The following is a 22253-nucleotide window of genomic DNA, read 5'->3' as shown; positions in this document are numbered from 1 at the left end:
TTTTTTGGTCAAGATCTTGTATTGACAATGCAAGAGGTGAGCATTCTGTAAAGTCTCCTCCAGCACATCCCAAAAACTTACACTGAGGTTAAGGTCAGTGCCAATTCATGTGTGAAAATGATTCTTCATGCTCCCTCCCAACAATTCTTTCACAATTTTAGCCTGATGAATCTTGACATTGTCATCCTGGAATATGGCCATGATGCATCGTAATACATAGTTGTTTAAGAAATGAAAAGCTACATACTCCATCTTTTAGGGTTTTTTAAAGAACCTTTGCCAAACATATAACATGCTAGAAACATAATAATCACTGTAATAATGATCCATCCATAGACTCTTAAGTATTTGCCTATTAAAATCCAAACAACTTTTTTTTTCTTTTTTTTTTTTGGCTGGGCAGTGTATATACACTATATACTATTATACAATATTACACTAATATTGTCTCATAATTATATGACTATTTGAAATAACATGATAAATTATTAGTTATACATGGATGATGTAGAAAGTTTAAAAATAAAAATGTTATCACTCTCCATTCTTGTCACTGTCTTTTTGGTGAATCATTTGTGAACATTGTCATTAAAGTCCCATAAAGCGGAAGTCCTCTACATGACCACTAGATGGAGACAATTGAAACACTACTTTGACCAGAAGGAATGCTTTCATTGCGGATTTCAGTGCGTAATACTTGTTTGTCAGCGCAGCTCTTTTCAATGGCCTCAGGGAGCAAACCTTCATTATCGTAATAAAGAAAAAGCTGAGAAACCAGTTCAGTAAGTATCTATTTGCAGTCTAATTTTATGCCAATTACCATCTACAATCTGATTATTTGTCAGTCATGGTAACCTAATATTTTAATTAACTTGTGTAATGAAGTCAGAGTACCAATTATAGTTTTTTTTTTTTTTTTTTTCCCCCTTTGTTAAAGCTCTGTTTTATGTATGTAAACTGTGTTATGAACATTCTGACAGTTTACTCTCAACCTGATAAGGTCAGGCTGTTGATTCATGTGACAAATGATTATGACAGCTGAGGGAACCCCTATCTTTGAGGCTTTGTATACATGTTTGCATTAAACAAATGCTGGGCATGTTTCGCAGGACAGGGCATGTTTTGCAGAGTGAAACATATGGGTAGTCTCTGCAGGAGATTGGTACAACAGGCCACATGCCCAGAGTTCATCCACTCTCATCTGTCCATATTACACAAGCCACAGCACCCAGCCGAGCCTAATCAGTGTGTTCCTCCACCATCCACTGAGTAGACCTCCACCTTCTACATCACAGCAATAGCTCAATAAATAACCACCAGGAGAAAATCACAGGTGAGTCATTTCTGTTGTGCAGTACTAGTAGTATTAGTAGAAAGTACAGTAGTATTTTCATGTACCCATCATATACACTTTAATATACTTGAGCTTACAAATGTTGAAGATGTGAATCTTTTTCACAATAAGAAATGCTCAAAGTAAAGATACAGTGCCTTTTTAATAAACATTTAAACCCAGCCAGCCTATTCATAATAAAATGCATACCCAAACTGCAATATTTAACATACAGTGGCAAGAAAAAGTATGTGAACCACTTGCAGAATCTGTGAAAATGTGCAAAATTTTAACAAAATAAGAGAGATCATACAAAATGCATGTTATTTTTTATTTAGTACTGTCCTGAGTAAGATATTTTACATAAAAGATGTTTACATATAATCCATAAGACAAAAAAATAGCTGAATTTATTAAAATGACCCAGTTCAAAAGTTTGTGAACCATTGATTCTTAATACTGTGTGTGGTTATCTGGATGATCTACGACTGTTTTTTTTGTTGTGTGATGGTTGTTCATGAGTCCCTTGTTTATTCTGAGCAGTTAAACTGAGCTCTGTTCTTCAGAAAAATCCTCCATGTCCTGCAGATTCTTCAGTTTTCCACCATCTTTTGCATATTTGAACCCTTTACAATAGTGACTGAATGATTTTGAGATCCATCTTTTCACACTGAGGACAACTGAGGGACTCAAACACAACTATTAAAAAAGTTTCAAACATTCACTGATGCTTCAGAAGGAAATACGATGCTTTAAGAGTCGGGGGATGAAAACTTTTGAACAGGATGAAGAGGTCCAAATTTTTCTTATTTCGCTTGAATATCATTTTTTTTTTCATTTAGTACTGCCCTTCGGAAGCAACAGAAGATACTTTCATGTTTCCCGGAAGACAAATTAAATACAATTTACCTTGATCTTCAAATTCCAAATGTTTTCACCCCCATCTATTAATGCATTATGTTTTCTTCTGGAGCATCAGTGAATGTTTGAACCTTTTTTAAAAGTTGTGTTTGAGTCCCTCAGTTGTCCTCAGTGTGAAAAGACGGATCTCAAAATCATTCAGTCACTGCTGTAAAGGGTTCAAATATGCAAAAAAACCTAAAAAACTGAGGAATCTGCAGGACCTGGAGGATTTTTCTGAAGAACAGAGCTCAGTTTAACTGCTCAGGACAAACAAGGGACTCATGAACAACCATCACAAAATAAAAAAACAGTCGTAGATCATCCAGGTTACCACACACAGTATTAAGAATCAATGGTTCACATACTTATGAATGGGGTTATTTTAATAAATTCAGCTATTTTTTTTTTGTCTTATGGATTATATGTAAACGTCTTTTATGTAAAATATCTTACTCAGGACAGTACTAAATAAAAAATAACATGCATTTTGTATTATCTCCCTTATTTTGTTAAAATTATTAACATTTTCACAGATTCTGCAAGTGGTTCACATACTTTTTCTTGCCACTGTACATACTTTTTTATTTTTCTTATTAATTTACATCCTGTTGGCATACTGTTTATTTTCCTGAATAATAGAGTTTAAGTGCCTGTTTTTAACTAAAGCATATTTCTGCATAAACCTTTTACAGACATACTTTAAATTGCAAAACAGGCATATTCCTGTTTTAAAATGTACAGAACCAGTAGGCTACTGCTTGAAAGAAATTACCAGGTAGCTCAAGTACTGACTCAAATACTGTTTCTTAACCTCAAAAATGAGGTATCTACCACCAACTGAGATGAACATGCTGATTTATATTCATTGAAGGAAGGCAGCTGGGCTGGTTTTCCTCTCCTTGTGTCAAGATTCATTAGAGAACTGCAGCTGTGACGTTCATGTTACGGTTGTAATCTGGCATGGCTATATCTAAATCACTACAGCTACACAAACACTCAAAACCACACAGAACAGGTTTGAATGAACACTGCGCTGCTCCTTTCAAGGATGCTACAAAGATTATAATGTCAAAATCTTTGTATCTCAGCAAGTTCATCCTATGTCTTTAATCTACAGCTTAATCGATGCTTGCTGTTGTGGAACATTACAGCATGACCTTTACAGATTACAGATCACACAGAGGTTAATCTGCTGATCCTTCAGAGTTATCAACTTCCACAAGAAAGCAAAAGTGATGGAGAGGAGAAAAAAAAAAAAGGGGTGCACTGATCTTTGGTTATGGATGTGCACATCAAATCTCCATTGGGGTTATGAAAAATTACAGATTTACGGCTTTCATAATCTCCTGCAAAGTGGCAATGATGTATCATGGCATTAATCTTCTTTATATTTGTGCTGCAGTACAAATCCTGTAATTTATTTCTGTTCCACATCAGCATCAGATTGAATAAACTGCAGTTTAGCAATTACAAAAAATACTAAAGTGGTGAACTGAAAATAAATTGAAATTAGTTTGACATTACAAAACCAGCAGCACACTTCTATTACAGTTTTTTTTTACAATCGCTATAGAACCAGTTTCTCAATACTTGGGTCACTTTTTCGAAACTTCACACAGTGTGTGTAACCCCTCTTATTCGAACCGCCGGCTCTAAGCGGGACTCAAACCCGGGTCTGCCGGCATGGGAGTCGGGCACTCTAACAAGGAGGCTAAAGACTGCAGTCTCTGGTGTCAGTTGCTAGAGTGCCTCTTAAGATCAGGGGAGTGAGATTTACACGCACAGCTCTTACCGGCCTACGTTCGTTACATTCACCCCTCATAACATCATTCCCATCTGGGTCACAGCACCAATGTAACCCCTCCTGGTCGAACAGGCCGCTCTAAGCAGGACTCAAACCCAGGTCCACCGTCATGGGAGTCGGGCACTCTAACGAGGAGGCCAAAGGCCGCAGTCTCTAGTGTCAGTTGCTAGAGCGCCTCTTAAGATCAGGGGAGTGAGGTTTACACTTACAGCTCTTACCGGCCTACGTTCATTACATTCACCCCTCTAAACTTCATTCCCATCTGGGTCACGGCACCAATGTAACCCCTCCTGGTCGAACAGGCCGTTCTAAGCAGGACTCAAACCCAGGTCCGCCGTCATGGGAGTCGGGCACTCTAACGAGGAGGCCAAAGGCCGCAGTCTCTAGTGTCGGTCGCTAGAGCGCCTCTTAAGATCAGGGGAGTGAGGTTTACACTTACAGCTCTTACCGGCCTACGTTCGTTACATTCACCCCTCTAAACCTCATTCCCATCTGGGTCACGGCACCAATGTAACCCCTCCTGGTCGAACAGGCCGCTCTAAGCGGGACTCAAACCCAGGTCTGCCATCATGGGAGTCGGGCACTCTAACGAGGAGGCTAAAGGCCGCAGTCTCTAGTGTCAGTCGCTAGAGCGGGGAGTGAGATCAGGGGAGTGAGATTTACACACACAGCTCTTACCGGCCTACGTTTGTTACATGAGCACATTAACAGTCTATGTGGGCTAAACTGTGGATCGTTTATCACTGCTTTACACAAAATGCATTCAATAACTACTTCTTTCAAATGACATGAATTCTTTTCTCACTTAAACACAACCACTGCCAAAACTCTATGTACCTACAGGCCAATTTGCACGTTTACATACTCTTTTCAAAACTTAAGTTCAAAACGATAACATAATACAAAACGGAATAAGATAATTTCTTCAGTAATACCATATTGAAATATATTCTGACACTAAAAGAATGAAATGCAATTAGATGTAGCTGAACACCTACACAGATCTTAGTCTTTCAATTTCATTACCATCTATAATATAGGGGACTTAGGAATAATTTTGTACTGTAATGTAAACATGGACCACATGTAGGCTGTGTAGATAAATCCAAAGAAGAGTAAAACGGGAATAACAGGATACTGGAGACTTTAATGAACACTGAGAGTTAACAAAACATCTACACATACACATTAAGACAACAAACACAGAACTGGGAAAACTAAAGACTTATATACACCAGGATCTAATCAACATAACAGAACAGATGTGTAACTTGATTAGCAACCTAGGCAACTAACAATGAATGAGAACTGAGGCAAAGCAGGAACAGGGAAAACCAAACTGAAACACAAATTAAACTGACAGAACAAAACATAACCCTGACAGTAACATATACTGCAGTGAATTCTAAACAGTAGAGAGCTGCCATTATTGTTTCATAAAGAAATTTGACAAAAGAAAACATTGTATAATGCTACTGTAGTACGTGCTGTTAGTGTGTTTTAGATCGTTGTTTTATGAGTGAAAAAAGTGGGCACATTGCTTGTTGAGTGTCAAGCTTTGCTAGTGTTATGGAAGAATGGCTTGATTTTGAGACATGTACGAAGTGTTTTAGTTGGTTTACTGCATTTTGAATGTGAAGTTAACTACTGTGCCAAGTAAGGAGAACTGTGTGAAGAATTTTGAAAAAGTGACCTTAGTATTTACAGATGCGTCCTAGCGATTGTAAAAAAAAAAAAAAAAAAAAAAAAACCTGTAATGTTTCTGAAACTGAATATATAGGGAGCGGCAGTACTGAATAAATTGAGCTAAAGGTTGGTATTGACACTTTAACATCTGAAGGTGAGAATGTAAACATGCCGGTGTGGGTGTGGCTGGAGTTCAGGTAGTCGTGTGAACAGTGGACAGGAAAAAATGCTCCAGGGGAAGAGACATGAAACAGTAGTGCCCTTTGGAACAGCCATGACTCATACTTGAAGGACTATCTTTCATAAGAGAAAGTTCAGAGTCCCATTAAACGAAACCTGAGACAGGCACGAGGACCCAGGACCACCAAAGGACTAAAGTCCTATGCAAGGTCAGTAGAAAATGATCATAGTCGGCGTAAATGATTATTCACCAAAAAAAAAAAAAGTGACAGTGAGAATAATTTTTAACTGTTTTACCACTGGGCCTGCTTTAGTTAAAATAATTTTGGTGAGCTCTATTCTGAATATTATAGTTTCAAATGTGATTTAATATTGAAGTGTTTCTGATTATGCTGATACTTTCTACCAGAATTAAAAAAGTGTTTTAGTGCCACCACTCTCTCTGTTAATTCACATATAACTTGCTTATCAAGGCTGCATTTATTTACATTATTCTATATTTTTGTGGAAACAGGGATACATTTTTTTTTTTGTCAGAATTAGATTAGAACAAAAAGTTCAAAAGTACAGCATTTATTTAAAGTAGAAATCTCAAGTAACACTATAAATGTCTTTACTGTCCCTTTTGATCAGTTTATTGCATCTTTGCTGAATAAAAATATTAATTTAATCTGATTAGAGTAACTCAGTTAACACACCCCATGTTGTTTTCAAGGCTTTTCACATTAAAGAAACCTTTTTCCCTTTCACTTCCAGCAGATATATGAAGCCAGAAGTAGAAAAGCACCACTCTCTCTGTTAAGTTACATATTTGTGCGAGACGCAAAGATCAAAGTTCACATATGGAAAATGATGGAATAGGTCATTTTATTGTGAAAATTATGGATGAAGTGGGTTTTATTATATTTAATCCTGCTAGATTTGTGTGTGTTCCACACACTGTAGAATTTTTGTGCACCAAATATATATATTTATCCATATGTGCTTAAAAATATCAATGTGCATACAGTAACTCCCTTCCTCCCTCTTCATTCATTTGTATTCACCCATTTTGTAAAGGTGCTTATTATTTTGAGTCTTTTTGGGACTCTTTCTCTTCCTGTCTTGTTTTTATCAGTAGGCTAATAAGTACATTTTTTCTCATACTGAGTGACTGAATGGGTGTCAGCAGTTCCTTTGTTTATTAGACACAGCTACATTGCTTAACCTCGTTCCTATCTGCTGCCCTCCATTGCCCGGCCAACAGTGTTCTCTTATCAACAATGCAGCTCAGAATGCACTCTTTGAGCATGTAGCAGTTTTTGTCTACATTTTACAGAGCAGAATTTGAAACTCTCTGTAAATAAGGTCAGATCACCTATTTTGCCTCAGCCCTTTATTGTGATGTTGTTCTATAATATGAGTCAGAAAAACCCTCAAAATTGTGTCAGCAGCACAAGCAAAGCCCAATTTCATTTTGAAAAATGGCCACATCAGTAGTGGCCACATCCATCTTTAACACACTGACAAAAGAAAGCATCAATCCTTATACAAGACTGATGATTGTTGTCGGCTGCTTTGTGGCTTGTTTTCTCTCTCTTCGTCTGTTTCTGTATTTAATCTGTGTGCTTCTGATCACACTCCTCTCCAGATGTTGTGCCTTGGGGCTTCTCTCCTTCTGCAACACTGATAAATGAATGGATGATAGATAGATAGATAGATAGAATAATCAAATATAAAAAATTGAATAAATTGAATAATCTTAGATAGCACATGTACATCTGCAAGATGTCTGTTAAAGATCAATTCATCTGGAAAGCATCTGCTGTTTACAAACATCTGATAGACGTCTTTAAGATGTCAGTTTTACATACATTCTAAATCATAAATATCTTAAAGACATTTTCTAAATGTCTATTTGACATCTGACAGGAAATGTAGACATATTGCAGATGAGCAAACACTCTAAAAAATACGTCTTCTAGACGTAAACACGCACATCAAATAGATGTCTCCGAGATGTACGTGTGCTATGAGTGCACTGTATAAATTAAATATAATTAATCTGTGTTAAAACTATAAAAGTGATTTTTCTCTTTGTATTTTGTTGTTTGATTAACATTCATGACACAAAAAGAAGCAGGAATATTAGGCTGCTGTCACTTTAATACAGAATGCGTGGATCCAAAATACGGATTACACATCCGTTTTTTTCCCCCTCAATTGTTTAGTTCACCTAAGCCATAAGCTACTGTGTTTACGAGGATACTCGATGTTGTGCATTTTGACAATTTTTTTGCATGCATGTGTCCAAATAGACACGTAAGAGAACAGCATTCGGTTTTCACGTGCGTCTGCGTGGCTCTGTGTGTGTATGCGTGTGTGCACAGAAAATAGCCGCACGTTTAGAATTGAGCTCTCTTTCGCGCCATCTTGCGCACTTCACGATTTCGATGCTTAAACGAAATAACGATATATCGTGCAGATGGATGGATGGATAGATAGATAGATAGTCTTTCGCCTAGAGCACCCAGAAAACAAGTAATAAACTGTTGAATGAACTGTTTGCCCACAAATGTCTCTCAAAGGCACCAGTGTTATTTACACTTCATTTTAGTGATCCCATAATAGTCTGTGTACACAGAGAGAGACAATACATAATATCACAGTATTACGAATAAAAGAAGATTCATCTCAGCCCCATTGAGAAATGTTGTTTCCATAGCAACAGGGGGAGAATGATGGTTAAGCCACAGAGACCTAGAGAGGGAGTGGCACTTTATAAAGAAAGAGGTGAAAGACAGAAATACATTCCCACTGTGTTTGTGTGTGTATGCTCGTTCATAACAGATAGTGAGGGCATTTGAAGACGAGGGGGAGGGAGTGAGGGAGAGATAATTTGGCTGTCCATCCACTGATTTCCTTCACATTCATTCATAAGTTTCCCCTTTATTTTCTGTCAGATGCATGAAGTGGCACCAACGCCGGTGGCTTAACCACTGCTGCACCTCCTCATCTCCATATTCTGCTCCTCTTAGTATCCAATCTCCTTCAGCCCTCCACCACATCACACACAGTCTTTCCCCACAACACCCACACAAACACAGGCGCACACATTCCTCCTTCATCTCTCTCTCTCTCTCTCTCTCTCTCATACACACATACGCGCTCTCCTGCCTGGGGATTTGAAGATGTGACTGAGGCTGGTTTGTAATCAGATGAAAGACGAGTATAATCCCGAAGCTCCCTCCATCTTTTTCACTGCTGGAGTGGGGATGCTGAAGGAGAGGACAAGGGCCAGGATGGGTGACGTGTGATGGAGAGATATGCCGACGGATTCTGCCTTTATAAGGACCTGGACTGACGCTGCACCCTTGGGAGTCTGGGATGACCGCAGAGATCATTGAAGAGAGAGTGGACAGGTAAAGACGGGGCAGAGAAGACATTAAAAAGGAAGCTTCATCTGTGACCGGGACACGAGGTAAGCATTTCTTTTTTGAAAAAACTGTCTGCCATTGTTTTTTGATGTATGTGTGTGGATGGGTTTAGATGCACAGGATGGAGTTCTCACCTTGCCAGACAGGTATTTTTGGATTTAATGGAAGAAAAATGCACTCAGGCCTTGAATTAATTAATAATGAGAGGCTGTTTTATTATAGCACATTCTTTTCATGTGTGACATAGAACTTATTATCATTTATGAAAGACTCTTAAAGTAAAAACAAACATAATTTGAACATTTAGAATTATAATCTAAATACCGAGCATGTTTTAATTTGAAGTTATTTACGATGTCTAATGCAAATAATTTGTTGCTAGACTATAGATGTTTTTTTTCAAGATACGAACAAGATATATCACTGAAAACCAAATCAAAGCCTGGAATAGTGGGCAAAAACAGGTGTTGGACCACTTTAAGAAAGCTGTACCAAAAGTACCAGTCTTGTTTTGGTTGGTTCTTTACAATGTCTATAACAACACCACACATATTGTAATGAATGCATATAGGGACAGAAGGGTGAGAAAATAACCACTGTGGAATTGAGACCCTTAGAAACAGCTGGCTTCCCACAAGACAAATAGGTAGTGTCTTGATATATATACATATGTATAGTACTCTTCAAATGTTTGGGAGTGTTATAATTGTTTAATGTATTTGAAAGTCTTTTAGGCCCTGTTTCCACTTGGTATTAAGATGCGTTTTGGTCGATCGGATCACAAGTGGAAGAGGGAGACACGCACCCGTTTCCATCTGGTATTTAATCTGTCTCTTTTGTCCACTTTCAACCACTTCTGTCCTGATTTCTTCGAGGAGAGGGTCTATGGGCGGGTAAATATATGGGTTTTTTTTTTTTCAGATCTTTCGAACTAATTGACAAAATAAGCTTGCGCGATTTACATATGAACGTGCCCAGAGATGACTCAAAAATATACACATCAGTTTTCATTTTTGCTCTAACAGCCGCGAGACCACGCCGAACGCTGTGAGCGTGTGTTAGAAATCAGGAATGATGAGAGAACATTGTGCTTGGTACGTTTTTCATCTTCAAACCAAACTTGGGTCTTCAGCTGACAAAGTTTAAATCCTGTCTGGCTCGCGCGCTTCCCATAATGTTTATGCGTTAGGTCAGTAGGCGGTCTTTAGTGGCTGTTCAAACGCATTCGACCACATGAGTGTTTCCACTACAAAAGTGATCCGGTTGAATGCGTTTTTGACTACCTCTGGAAGTGGTTGAAAGTGGACAAGCTCAAAACATTTTACACCCCGTTTACACCTGTATTTAGCGCCGTCCACTTGTGATCTGATCGACCAAAACGCATCTTAATACCAGGTGGAAACAAACAAAAATACAATATAAAAACAGAAATATTGAAATATTATTACAATTTAAAATAACTTTTTTTCTATTTTAATATATTTTTTATAAGTAATTTATTCCTGTGATGGCAAAGCTGAATTTTCAGCATCATTACTCCAGTCATCAGTGTCACATGATCCTTGAGAAATCAGTCTAATATGCTGATTTGATGCTCAAGAAACAGTTCTTATATTATCAATGTTTAAAACAGTTGTGCTGCTTTACATTTTTATGGAAACTTTGATACATTTTTAGATTAGAATAGAAAGTTAATTTATTTGACAGAAATCTTTAGTAACATTATAACTGTCTTTACTGTCACTTTTGATCAATTTAATGCATCTTTGCCAAATAAAAGTATTAATTTCTTTTTTTCCTATTAATTTAAAGAAAAATCTGATTTGAGTAGCTACTTAGTTAATCCAACCCATGTTGTTTTCCAGGCTTTCCCACGGTGACCGGGAGGGGACATGTTCGGTTCACTTAGTTTTGTCATGGCCACAACATATTAACTTGTGGGAACGTAATAATATGTCCTGGCCACGAGATGTTAATTTGTGGGAACATGATAATAAGCCTATGTTGAGGGAACGACATATTTTTCTCGTGGCCATGACTTCTTATGCTGAGGGAACAACATCGAGTTTAACAACTGAGTTACAACTGAGTTGTAAACAACTGAGTTAAACGGAATATAATAGGCAATATGTTAATATAATCATTTCTTAATTCAGCACTTTTTCTTAATTAAAAATAAATATTATTATAGGCCTATCCATTTCTGATAATTCCAGGTTGCTATGGTTGCGTAGGTTGTTTACGCATTTAACTCGTGGCCATGAGAAATATTTGTCGTACCCTCAACATAGGATCTCGAGGCCACGACTTTACATCGTGTAGTCACGGCATAAGGATGTCGTTACCTCAAAAAAATGAGCTTGTGGCCATGACTTATTAGCACATTCCTCCGAGTTAAATTGTCATGGCCACGACAAAACTAAGTGAACCGAACATGTTCCCTCTCAGTCACCGTACTTTTCATATTAAAGACACTTTCCTTTTTTCATTAATTTCCAGCAGATATCTGATGGCAGAGACTGGGCACACAGCGTCATTCCCACCAGGGGGCCTCATCCCCTCAGACCCTGTTGTCACAGTTGAGTGCAGTTCAGCAGAGGTGAAGCCTGAAGATGTACTCCTGAAGAGCTCCAATGAAGCATCATTCTCCCCAAAAGACCTCAAAGACAGCAGCCTGACTGACCAACATCAAAATAAACTTGCATGTTCACTGACAGTACACAGGGAACATGCCTTGTCCTCTCACAAGGACCTAAAAGAGAACAGTCTGTTATCAATACAAAGAAGCCACTCGGACAGCTTGCAGATTTTCAAAGAGGCCACAGCTTCTCCTCTCTATTGTGAAACAGGCGCCACTTTTTGCCAGGGACGAGACCAGGATGTTTGTGCACAGTCGTTTCCTTCTTTAGTGTGTAAGCAGGCCATGCCGCTTCAGCAGAGCAATACGTTGACCACGTCCACCCGAGCAGGAAGTAGTGGGTCGGGCAGCCCCACTCAACTAGCCAAACATGGCTTCATTCAGATCTGTGAAGTCATTCCAGAATCCACCTGCCCCAAATTCGAAGAGGCTGTTTGTTGTAACTCACACTTCCACCATGGAGCCGTCGAAGACACATTTGCGGCGTATTGCCACCCGCAGCCCATTCCTGCCCCAGCGCAGCTGCTTCCACACTTGGTAGGAATGGAGGAAAACTACAAGGGTCAAGTGTCAGCAAACAACCTGCTTGCTCTTCCTCGGCTTATCTCATCCGTCAGTGAGACAGGATTGGATGGTAAGCGACTCCTCCGCTGCTGCAATCTGGACTGCTCTTGGCCTGGTCCGTTGCGTCCAGTTGGCACCCAACAGTGGGTGGATGAAAAGACCACAAGGGAAGCGGAGACCATGACCTCACAAAATGAACTGAGAGATGTAGGAGTGCAAGTGGGTCAGGACTCTGAGAAACATCCCCAGCACGTGTTCCCAGAAGTGTGCCTGGCTGAGGAGAAGAGGAATGTGTGTGGGAAAACGGTGTCAAAGAGTCAAAAGTCTCCTGTGAGGGAGGTGAAATGGGATGCAGAGGGCATGACCTGGGAGGTGTACGGGGCCTCGGTCGACCCTGAGGAACTCGGACATGCGATTCAGAAACATCTAGAGATACAGATCAAAGAGACTAAGGGAATAGCGGCGAAGCTCTCACGCCAGAACACGACAACATCCCAGCACAGCTCAGGATCGACCCAGAAGAGAAAAAAGGGGTTACTGGGATCTCTGCGCCGCCCAGGCTGCTGTTCTCGCACCACTGGTGCAGTGGACTAAAGAACAACCTAACTGAGACCCCAAATAGATATTTTAAATACTCTTGGGTATAGATTTGACAACCAAGTAAAGAAGAGGTTCAAAATAGGGAATTTTAGCTACAGTACTATAGCAACAGTAATACATTTCAGAAAAAAATCATGTCTTCCTTTAATTTTTAACACCTCACTTAATTGCTGTAGTAGATTGCTAAGTAGATTAAAAAAAAAAAAAAAAATCATAATTTAGAGAAAGATTGTGGGTTATTTTGTTATAGTTTACTGCTCTTTGGTTTATGTTTTCCATCAGTAAAACATAATGATTATGACTAAGTTCCTGTCTTGCATTAGTCTATGTGGAATCATGTCCATTCAATTAAAAACTTGTATTGTTTAAGCACTGTGATGGAGGTAAGAGAATACAATAACTGTGGCGCTACCTGCTGGTCAAGGCATGACAGTAACATAGAGGGTATCACAATTTGTTTACAATATGTGTAACTGCTTTTAAAAGTGAAATACTATTTACAATACGCTACTAATCAAAAGTTTGGGGTCTGTAAGATGTTTTTAAGTCTCTTTTGCTCACTGTATTTATTTTATTAAAATACAGTAAAAACAGTATTGTGAAATATTATTACAATTTAAAATAAATCTTTCATATTTTTATTGTATTTTAAAATGTAATTTATTCCTGTGATTCCTCTAGTCCTCAGTGTCACATGATCCTGATTTGGCTCTAAAGAGACATTTCTTATTATAAATGCTGCCTAATATTTTTGTGGAAACCGTATTTTTTTTTTTTTTTTTTTGTCAGGATTCTTTGATGAATAGAAAGTTCAAAAGAGCAGCATTTATTTAAAAATTCTATTTCTAATTCTATAACTTTCTATTTTTTTCACATTGTAAACGTCTTTATGGTCAGTTTTGATCAAATTAATGAATCCTTGCTGAATAAAAATCTTACTGACCCCAAACAAGAGTGTATATTAATATTGAATAATAATAGCCAATTAATTATATATATATATATATATATATATATATTACAATATTAGATGTACAGTAGCAGGTGAGCTAATTATTTTAGTCCTTGCTTGTCAGTAGACATTTCTTATATATATATATATATATATATATTTGCCAAAGCAAATGAATTAGAATTGTATTCTACTGTAAAAATAAAAGCAATATGGCAGTTAATTGACAACACTCAGCATCTGTAATTCTAACCATATTTAATGTTGTTACCATGTTGACTGATTGTTACCACATCATAAGTAAGCAAAATGCATACAAGCTTTCTATATATTGCTTTATATTGACTACAATATGACCACTCTAGTTTCTTTATAGTGACTATTGTTTAGTACACTAATATGGACAATATCTGTGATTATAAATACAGCATTATAGATATATAGTCTCATCATCCATGTTCATGATCCATGCATTTACAGGCAGACTGATTGAACATTTAAAGCAAGAAAAAGCACCTGAATATTTACAAAACAATACCCAAAGATGAATTTAAATCAAGTATTAAATATTCTGATGCACAGATCTTATGATACACAGATATATATATATATATATATATATATAGTGTTATTGTGTTCAAAACTGCATGGTCTGTGGTTGTACAACATAATGGACCACTGCAGAATATTGTCTAGCCATTTCCATGACATAAATATCCATAAATGAATAAGTATTTAAGTTAGCCTATTGCCACAGTTCATAAATTTTCTAATAAGACCGTATTTCCACATTGTGTGCCTTCAAGCATCTTATTGTAAAATACAGTTGCAAAATGATGCATTTAAATACATTCAGTTGCTCTTCTAGACAGTGCACAGAGGCTACTTTTTACTAGAGCAGCAACCCTGATGACTACACCTGCTATGTCTTAATTCATCATCTCCAGCAGCAGCATACACTACGAGCAGTGCTGCCTTATATAACGCGTGCATTTGATTTGATCTCATCTCACACATGATAGTGAGATATCGTGGGTTATTCTGTGGACACGGGCACAAACGGAGGTAAGTGCCTCTATATTGCCAAAGATAAAAGGATTTAAATGAATGAACATGCATAATGACGGGTTGTTGCAGAGGTGTAGCATTTAACCAATACTACTTCATAGATGCGGGCACCGTCGCGAGACTCCACAGAAACGCTTTGGGTTTGTGTGAACATCAGTCGACGTCGCATGCATAATGTCATATTATCAGACATATCCGTGTCTATTCTCATATCTGCCTCTGTTCTCATGGAGGCTGCCAATGCCAATTATGAGGCGCGTTATCGTGTTCTAAAAAACTAAATGAATTATTGATATCGTGACCATTTTGAATTAGTGACCAGGCGAACGATGTATGTAAATCGCATTTTTGTCCTCATATATTGTATAAAGTGTCATGAATTGTGTTACTGTATAATCAGAATAACACAAGGTTAAGATAATTTAGTCTTCTGATCTCTCTAGTAGATATTGTGAGCCGTAAATGAGTGTATTTCTAGTGACCTAGTTGGAGAATAGCCAGATTTCTTACCATTCATCACTTCATTAAATACACGACATTAAATGCCACATTTTAAGGCAAAGACATTAAAACCAAATCAGCTTAATGTAACTGTTAAGAATATGAGCTCATTATCCATCATCACTGTGTTTTTCTCTGGACTTTGTTAGGCCTATATCAAAGCAATCTATTCACATATGGAGACACTATCACCAAGCAAACTTAATGAACCTGAACAGGCATAACAAAATGTCAGACCTTTGTTAAATAGTACTTTGCAGTTGTAGTGTTCCTTTTTTTTTTTTTTTTTTTTTTGGACATTTAAAGAGTTAGTTCACCCAAAAATGAAAATTCTGTCATTTTTGGACTAAAAAGAATATATTTTAAACAATGTGGTAACCAGACAGGTAGCCACTGACTTCCATAGCAGGAAAAAAAAATACTACGCAAGTCAATGGCTACCATTAATTGTCTGGTTACCAACATTCTTCAAAATATCTTCTTTTGTGTTCAACATAAGAGTGAGTAAATGGTGACAGAATTTTCATTTTTTGGGTGAACTATCCCTTTAAGTAGCTTGTGTTAACTGTCTGTCTGTATATTTACTAAGTAAAAGTTTGTTAAAATTATGGTTAAAAAAATGGCAGATGTGGTTGCCAGAACTTTACCATAAAAAAATGCAGTGACAAGACAATATAAAGACAAGTTTACCCCTGCAAAACACCATCAGGATAAAACATATGAAAACAAATATTTAAACAATAAGTAAACAATTTTTTTACAGTAAAATTACATCCAGTGTAATAGTTAGGCAAATCAAAGTTAACCAAGTTAACAGTTTGTTTTCTGTAGCTTTTTTACATTTTCCCCCCAGTTAAAATTACTAACATTTTTTACATTGCATCATTCCCCACAAGGTCACTGGTTTCATCACATGAACTATGCATCTGTTCCACATAGTTTGACAACAAGAAAGTCTACAAATACTTTTGGAAGTTTTAAATGTTTTATCTAACGCAGTGGCTCTCAACCTTTTTGACTCCAATGCCCTGCCACTGCCAATATTCAAACGCTCAATTACTTTTTCAGTTGTTCATGAATTACTGGATAAAGATTTTTAACCAATAAAATACTTTAGAGCTTGGCATAACTGGGGGAAAAAAATTATATAATAAGATTTTATTAATATACATGACTTTTCCCATTCTAGAAATCACACTTTGGTTACCTCATATATTCAGGTTGTTGATGGGGTGAATTAAAATATGAAATATATTGATTCTTAGTTGCTTTGGCTCATTTAAAATCCTTTTTAAGTCACTGGAGGATTGCTGAGGCCCTCTGTTTGAGAACCACTGATCAAATGCGATTGTATTCATGCATTGTAAGTGTGACTTAAATATCCTAAAATTATGACTGAAAGTGTTCAAATACAATTAGAGGCCACTGCAATATTGGGGGGGGTCATTTTTTCATCTCCATGCTTTTCGTCGATTCCCAGGGTGATCCAGAATGAACAGGGCTGTCGCCACCTGCTGGATATTTCTCCTGCTTTCAGCATTCCTGTGCGATCAGGTGATGTCCAAAGGTGGCAGAGGAGGTGCCAGGGGTTCAGCGCGGGGCAGTGCCCGAGGCGGCCGGACGTCCCGCACCCGCGGCTCCCCCGCTGTGCGGGTGGCAGCGGCAGCGGCGGCCGGGGCTGTGGTGGCGCTGGGAGCCGGAGGATGGTACGCGTCGGCCCAGCGCCGACCAGATGACAGCTCAGAGCGTGGAGATGATTACTACAGTAACAGAACAGACTGGGAGCTTTACCTCGCCAGGACATCAAGTGCAACAGTGCACGACTCCACTACCCCTATACTTTCTGCTCTGCTCCTACCAATAAACCTTGTGATGTACTTTGCCCCTTGAGGCTGTTTTAAGACACAGTTTGGCACAGCTTAATAAGCTGCTTATGTATGTTACTGTGCAACACCTATGTTTAATAATGTGTCTGTTGCACAACAAAGAGGATACAACGGCAAAAGAAAGATTCAAAACCTCTATTTAGTTTAGTTTACACTTTAGGAATAGGATCTGAAAAGTTAGACTGCATTGTTTGCTTCAACAGGAGCTTTAGTAACTATACAACTATAGACTTACATCATTGCAAAAAAAAAAAAAAAAAAAACTGTTATTGTTTTGCTGCTGAACTGTTGGAGAAACACCACTGTTCTTGAGATTTACACAAACATGAACCTTTTATATGAACCTTTGTCTGTTTACCAATATTTATGTTCACATTTAACTAATAATTGTGTGTAGATTGAAGAGGTATGCTGTAATATGTTTAGAATATGAAAAATGTGTTTCTATCTGTACCTGTACTTCCATTGCTATGGGTGTGAAAACATCCTGTTTTTAAATTTCTACCTTAGTCATGCTTTAAACAATTTTGTATTTCTAGTAGAAATTTTTGATAATGCAGTATGTATCAAGTGCACAAGTGTTTAAAAAAATGCAGTGAAATTGAAGATGTTTTATAATAACATTACACAAGCACTGTTGCCAGCTGTTAGATCAATTTAAAAGATTATAATTTTAGACATGAAAGCAATTACATGCCAAATATTTTATAAAATGGACATATTAGTATGGAAAAACAGCTGATGTTGTGAAAGTAGAAAATCAAATTGTTATAAGAACTTTTGTGTTGCCAATTGGCGTCTGGTTGTAATCTTTGCTTTTCACATACAAACTTATGCACACAAGATACCAATGCTGTTCAAATTAAAATGAATAATTTATTTTTGCTTCGATTGCAGTAATGAACAATAATACATTCAATGCACCTCTGTCATGATAACTACACAATAAAAACAAGAAATGTCCAAAATACCCAGTGCACCACCTTTTAATTAAAACATTAAAAGTAATAAGTGGTTCTCTTATGTGCTCAGTGTCTAGTCTTGAACGTACAAACAGTAAAGTCAAGCTTTCACAGCAACTGTTACAAATCGGCCTTTTAAAACACAACTAGTCAAGCATCACTTTTCCAAGTTCTCCTTTCCGGAATGCTCTGATGAAATCGTAGGCTGCTGCACTGTAGTCTGGCATTTGGACAGTGATGTTGCCTAAAGAGTTGATGTGTTATTGGTTAAATACATTGGATAAGTTATGTCTCATGAACAACTGAATGCTTCAGTATTTTAAGAAATGTAAGTTCTGTAAATTCACTAAAAAAAATTGAGTGGCCTGAATGAATCAACTTACCAACTCCAGTGATGGCTTTCACACGCTTTGTCTTGCCGAGCTTTACGGCTATACACTTCAGCACATGCTGAATATCATCGCAAGGCTCTTCGAGATTGTACTTCTCAACGTAACTACAGAGGAAATTGTCACAATCATAAAATTCTTTATGTTGCTTCATAAAATACACAACAGATGACTGTACTGCAAAACTCACTGAGAGTTATCGCCACAAAACCTACCTAAATCTTTCCAGTCTGTTGAGTGAAAAAAGCAGATAATCTGCAATGATATCCTCGCCAACTAAATGGTCCAAAATGGTACCTGTTTGAAAAAAAAAAAACATTTCCCTTACAATCATGACATTACAACAACAAAGCTACTATACACTAAGATATGCATCTTTTTTTCTGAAATTTGTGGACTTACCACATAACGCAAGTTTCATTCCAGTCTCTATGTTCTCTATTTTAGGTGGAAGGACTCCTGGGGTGTCCAGTAAATGAATAATGGGTCTGTCACAGACCTAGTAAAACAAAATGTCATTTAATGCTACGTGTGAACACATCAACCTAATTAAATCCACCAATTAATTAAAGCAAACCTGAATTTTGGTCAGGACAGCTTTTGTAATTCCTGGTTCACCTCCAACTTTTGAGGCTTTGCCTGAGAGCAATAAAATACAAATATCCAATGCTTAGACCTTCTGTTTGTTTGCTAAATTCACCATGAAATTAAATTCGACAATTCTTATTTTTTATAGAATATTGCAATATTTATTATAAATGGTTTATCTGTGCACATCATTTGTTTGTTTATTCATGTGCCTCATAATCTTTAATCAAAATAGCTTCCTCTCCCTCTTGCATCTCTTCTCTTCTCTGATAACATGCTTTTCGGTATGAGGGCGGGACAACCTGTCACTCACATGAGATCACACCAATAGCAAACCACAACAATTCAACAATTCAATCAATTCCATTTGGACAAAATCAAATCCTGCCCTACATTTTTCTTGTTCGAGAAGCCATTTTACTCGGATATACGTCACAATAAGGAAAAAAGACGATTGCAACTTCAGTTTCATGCTAACTTTAATATTAATTGACTTTCTTACAGCAAGAAGAGTATTTCCAAAACATAAAATAAATACCTTTTTTCAAATATGTTCTTCTTACAGCATTAATCAGCGATGATTTCCCCACATTTGGCACACCAATGACCATCAAACAGTAACTTCTGTCCTACACATAGATGAATAACAAAGTCAGAAAACTTTACAGCAAAATGTAAGCCACTAAATTAATAATAGAAACTCACCTCTTCTCTGTGAAAACGTGACCCACTTTCTATCAACTCTGTCACGAGAGGAACGATCTGGAACAGTGAAAGACAGAATGTTTAAAATTATAAAGTGCCAGGTTCTCCAGTCAAGCTTTAATTTAGAAATATCTGATGTAATGTCTAACACCTCTCACCTTTTTGACGTTCTCATCTCGCTGTCGTAAGCAGTCTGTGAATAAAACATTCCTCACACCTTCTCTCTCAAGCCGCTTCACAATGCTCTGGTGGAATATAAAAAAATGTGTTATATCCTGTTTAATTAGCACATTATTTAAGTACTTTCCGTTTTTGTATTTATTAAGGCAGTTTAAATTCAAAGCAATAATGACATGCATAAGATTATTAGACCTGATTTTTGGATGTGTCTGCCAGATCTATCTTGTTCAGTACAAGTAAATGTGGCCGGACATCAAGGCTTTCTTGAAAAGAAGGATTTCTTCCAGAAAAGGGTATGTTGGCCAGTTAAAGAGGGTTTAACTGAGGTTTAATCATTCAAAATGTAAATTCTCTGCCATAAAAAGGATATTCTAGCATCATGGATCTCTATAATGCAATCAACCTTCCTTAGATTGGCTCTCATCTGCTTGAGTCCTAAAAAGAGAAAGTCACAATGTTGAGCATAATGACATGATTCATTTTTGAAACTTTAGACACCAACAGTACATGTCTTTTATCTGAAAGACAGCCCCAAATATGCTCAGTAACTAAAAAATGCCCCTGTTCTATATGTTAACTTTTGGCCCATGTCTTGAAGAACTGTAACAAAAAATTACACAGATAAGTGATTTTTTGTATGTGTCACGCACCTTTAGCCATATGTCCAGGGAACCAATGCGCCACCTCTCGCTCACCAAAGTCAAACACTCTCCTAAACTTGGTAGCATTGAGTAAAGAATGATAAATTCTCATCGTGGCCGCTCGGTCAGTCTGAATATAGAATGTATTTGCAAGACTAAGATCGCTGCTTGTCAACAAAATCGTATAACTAAAGGCTTCTAAACGATTTAATTTAAAACACTGTAGTAAACATCACTCTCCTACAGATGCCATACTTCTTCTATGCTCTGAGTGTATAGAAAGAAACTCAATTATCGCCACCTACAGGATTGGCAGGGAAACTACAGAGCGCACTGACAATTGACCGAGGAAAACTGCAGGACTGTGTCCAGATTCTCTGCATATCTTTAGCAGGTATAGCCTAATACTTTGCAAAACTCTATATGCATTCATTCTCATTATTAAAGTTTTCATTATTTTTACGCTTGAGTTTAACATAACTGACAGTGGGATTATGAATGAAATATTGGGCCAAAATAAATTTGAAACGCTGATTCTTCCCTATATTTCCTTAAAAAAAGGGTTAATAAAGCATGTGGTCTTGTAATGTACCCTAATTCTGATTCAAATTACCCTTCCTTTATTTAGGTAGGCTATCTTATTTCTACTGACTTCAGCTGAACAATGACACATTTTCTTTTAGAGCTGCCATACAGCCGAAATGAACTCTTATTGCGTCAGTGACTCATTTTCCTGTTATCACTGTAAAGCTGCGTTGAAACAATCTGTGTTGTATAAAGCGCTAGGCTATATAAATAAAGGTGAACTGACTTGGGGGGGGTCATGCTGATTTTTTTTTACAAAGACACAGTAGGCTATAGCATTAGCGCCCTCACGTGCCAACATTTATAGTTGAGTAATAAAAACGGAATTATTTCTCTACACTGTGTTGCCAGTTCAGTTCACTAGAATTGAATTTGCCACACTGACACAATGTTCAAATGGAATTTGAATAGGAAAGGCAGGAATAGCGGGTATGCACGTGACGCCACCGTCGACCGTTAAGACTGCGGTTCCGCCCACTGAGTGGCAAAAACTGAGTGGCAGCATTGGTTTTCAGCGTGAATGCCGCCAAAAACACACAAAACACATCCAGAGCTTTGCGACTGACTGTACGAATAGCTTTGACAAAATCTGAGGCATATTTTTACAGGCTGCTGAAAGCTACAGAAAAAAAGAAGCAAACAGGTCGCTGCAATTCACAGAAACAGCTGGAC

At 37.5% G+C, this 22253-nt stretch overlaps 2 protein-coding genes across 7 annotated transcripts; one reads left to right on the top strand and one right to left on the bottom strand.

Moving 5' to 3' along the window:
* The first annotated feature begins 697 nt into the window (after positions 1 to 697).
* si:dkey-191g9.7 (GRIN2-like protein) lies at positions 698 to 14286 on the top strand. 6 transcript variants are annotated; one of them, XM_051917982.1, is made up of 4 exons: positions 698 to 782; positions 1110 to 1333; positions 9077 to 9366; positions 11822 to 14286. In XM_051917982.1, exon 4 carries the CDS (start codon positions 11832 to 11834, stop codon positions 13116 to 13118), a length of 1287 nt encoding a protein of 428 aa, XP_051773942.1. In that variant the 5' UTR covers positions 698 to 782; positions 1110 to 1333; positions 9077 to 9366; positions 11822 to 11831; the 3' UTR covers positions 13119 to 14286. The 6 variants fall into 6 exon arrangements, with proteins under 6 accessions (XP_051773942.1, XP_051773939.1, XP_051773941.1 ...); XM_051917979.1 differs by having other exon boundaries at positions 8849 to 9366; XM_051917981.1 differs by lacking the exons at positions 698 to 782; positions 1110 to 1333 and adding an exon at positions 5447 to 6115.
* A 4101-nt stretch (positions 14287 to 18387) lies between these two features.
* mtg1 (mitochondrial ribosome-associated GTPase 1) lies at positions 18388 to 21331 on the bottom strand. The gene is made up of 11 exons (XM_051918044.1): positions 21006 to 21331; positions 20726 to 20790; positions 20548 to 20652; positions 20334 to 20420; positions 20176 to 20232; positions 20009 to 20099; positions 19460 to 19521; positions 19285 to 19381; positions 19098 to 19179; positions 18877 to 18989; positions 18388 to 18737 (listed from the first exon to the last, which is right to left on the bottom strand). Exons 1-11 carry the CDS (start codon positions 21106 to 21108, stop codon positions 18640 to 18642), a joined length of 960 nt encoding a protein of 319 aa, XP_051774004.1. The 5' UTR covers positions 21109 to 21331; the 3' UTR covers positions 18388 to 18639.
* Positions 21332 to 22253: the final 922 nt, after the last annotated feature.

Source organism: Ctenopharyngodon idella, chromosome 13 (assembly GCF_019924925.1).
Source record: "Ctenopharyngodon idella isolate HZGC_01 chromosome 13, HZGC01, whole genome shotgun sequence".
Lineage (NCBI taxonomy): Eukaryota > Metazoa > Chordata > Actinopteri > Cypriniformes > Xenocyprididae > Ctenopharyngodon > Ctenopharyngodon idella.
This window is presented reverse-complemented; position numbering and strand designations above follow the sequence as displayed.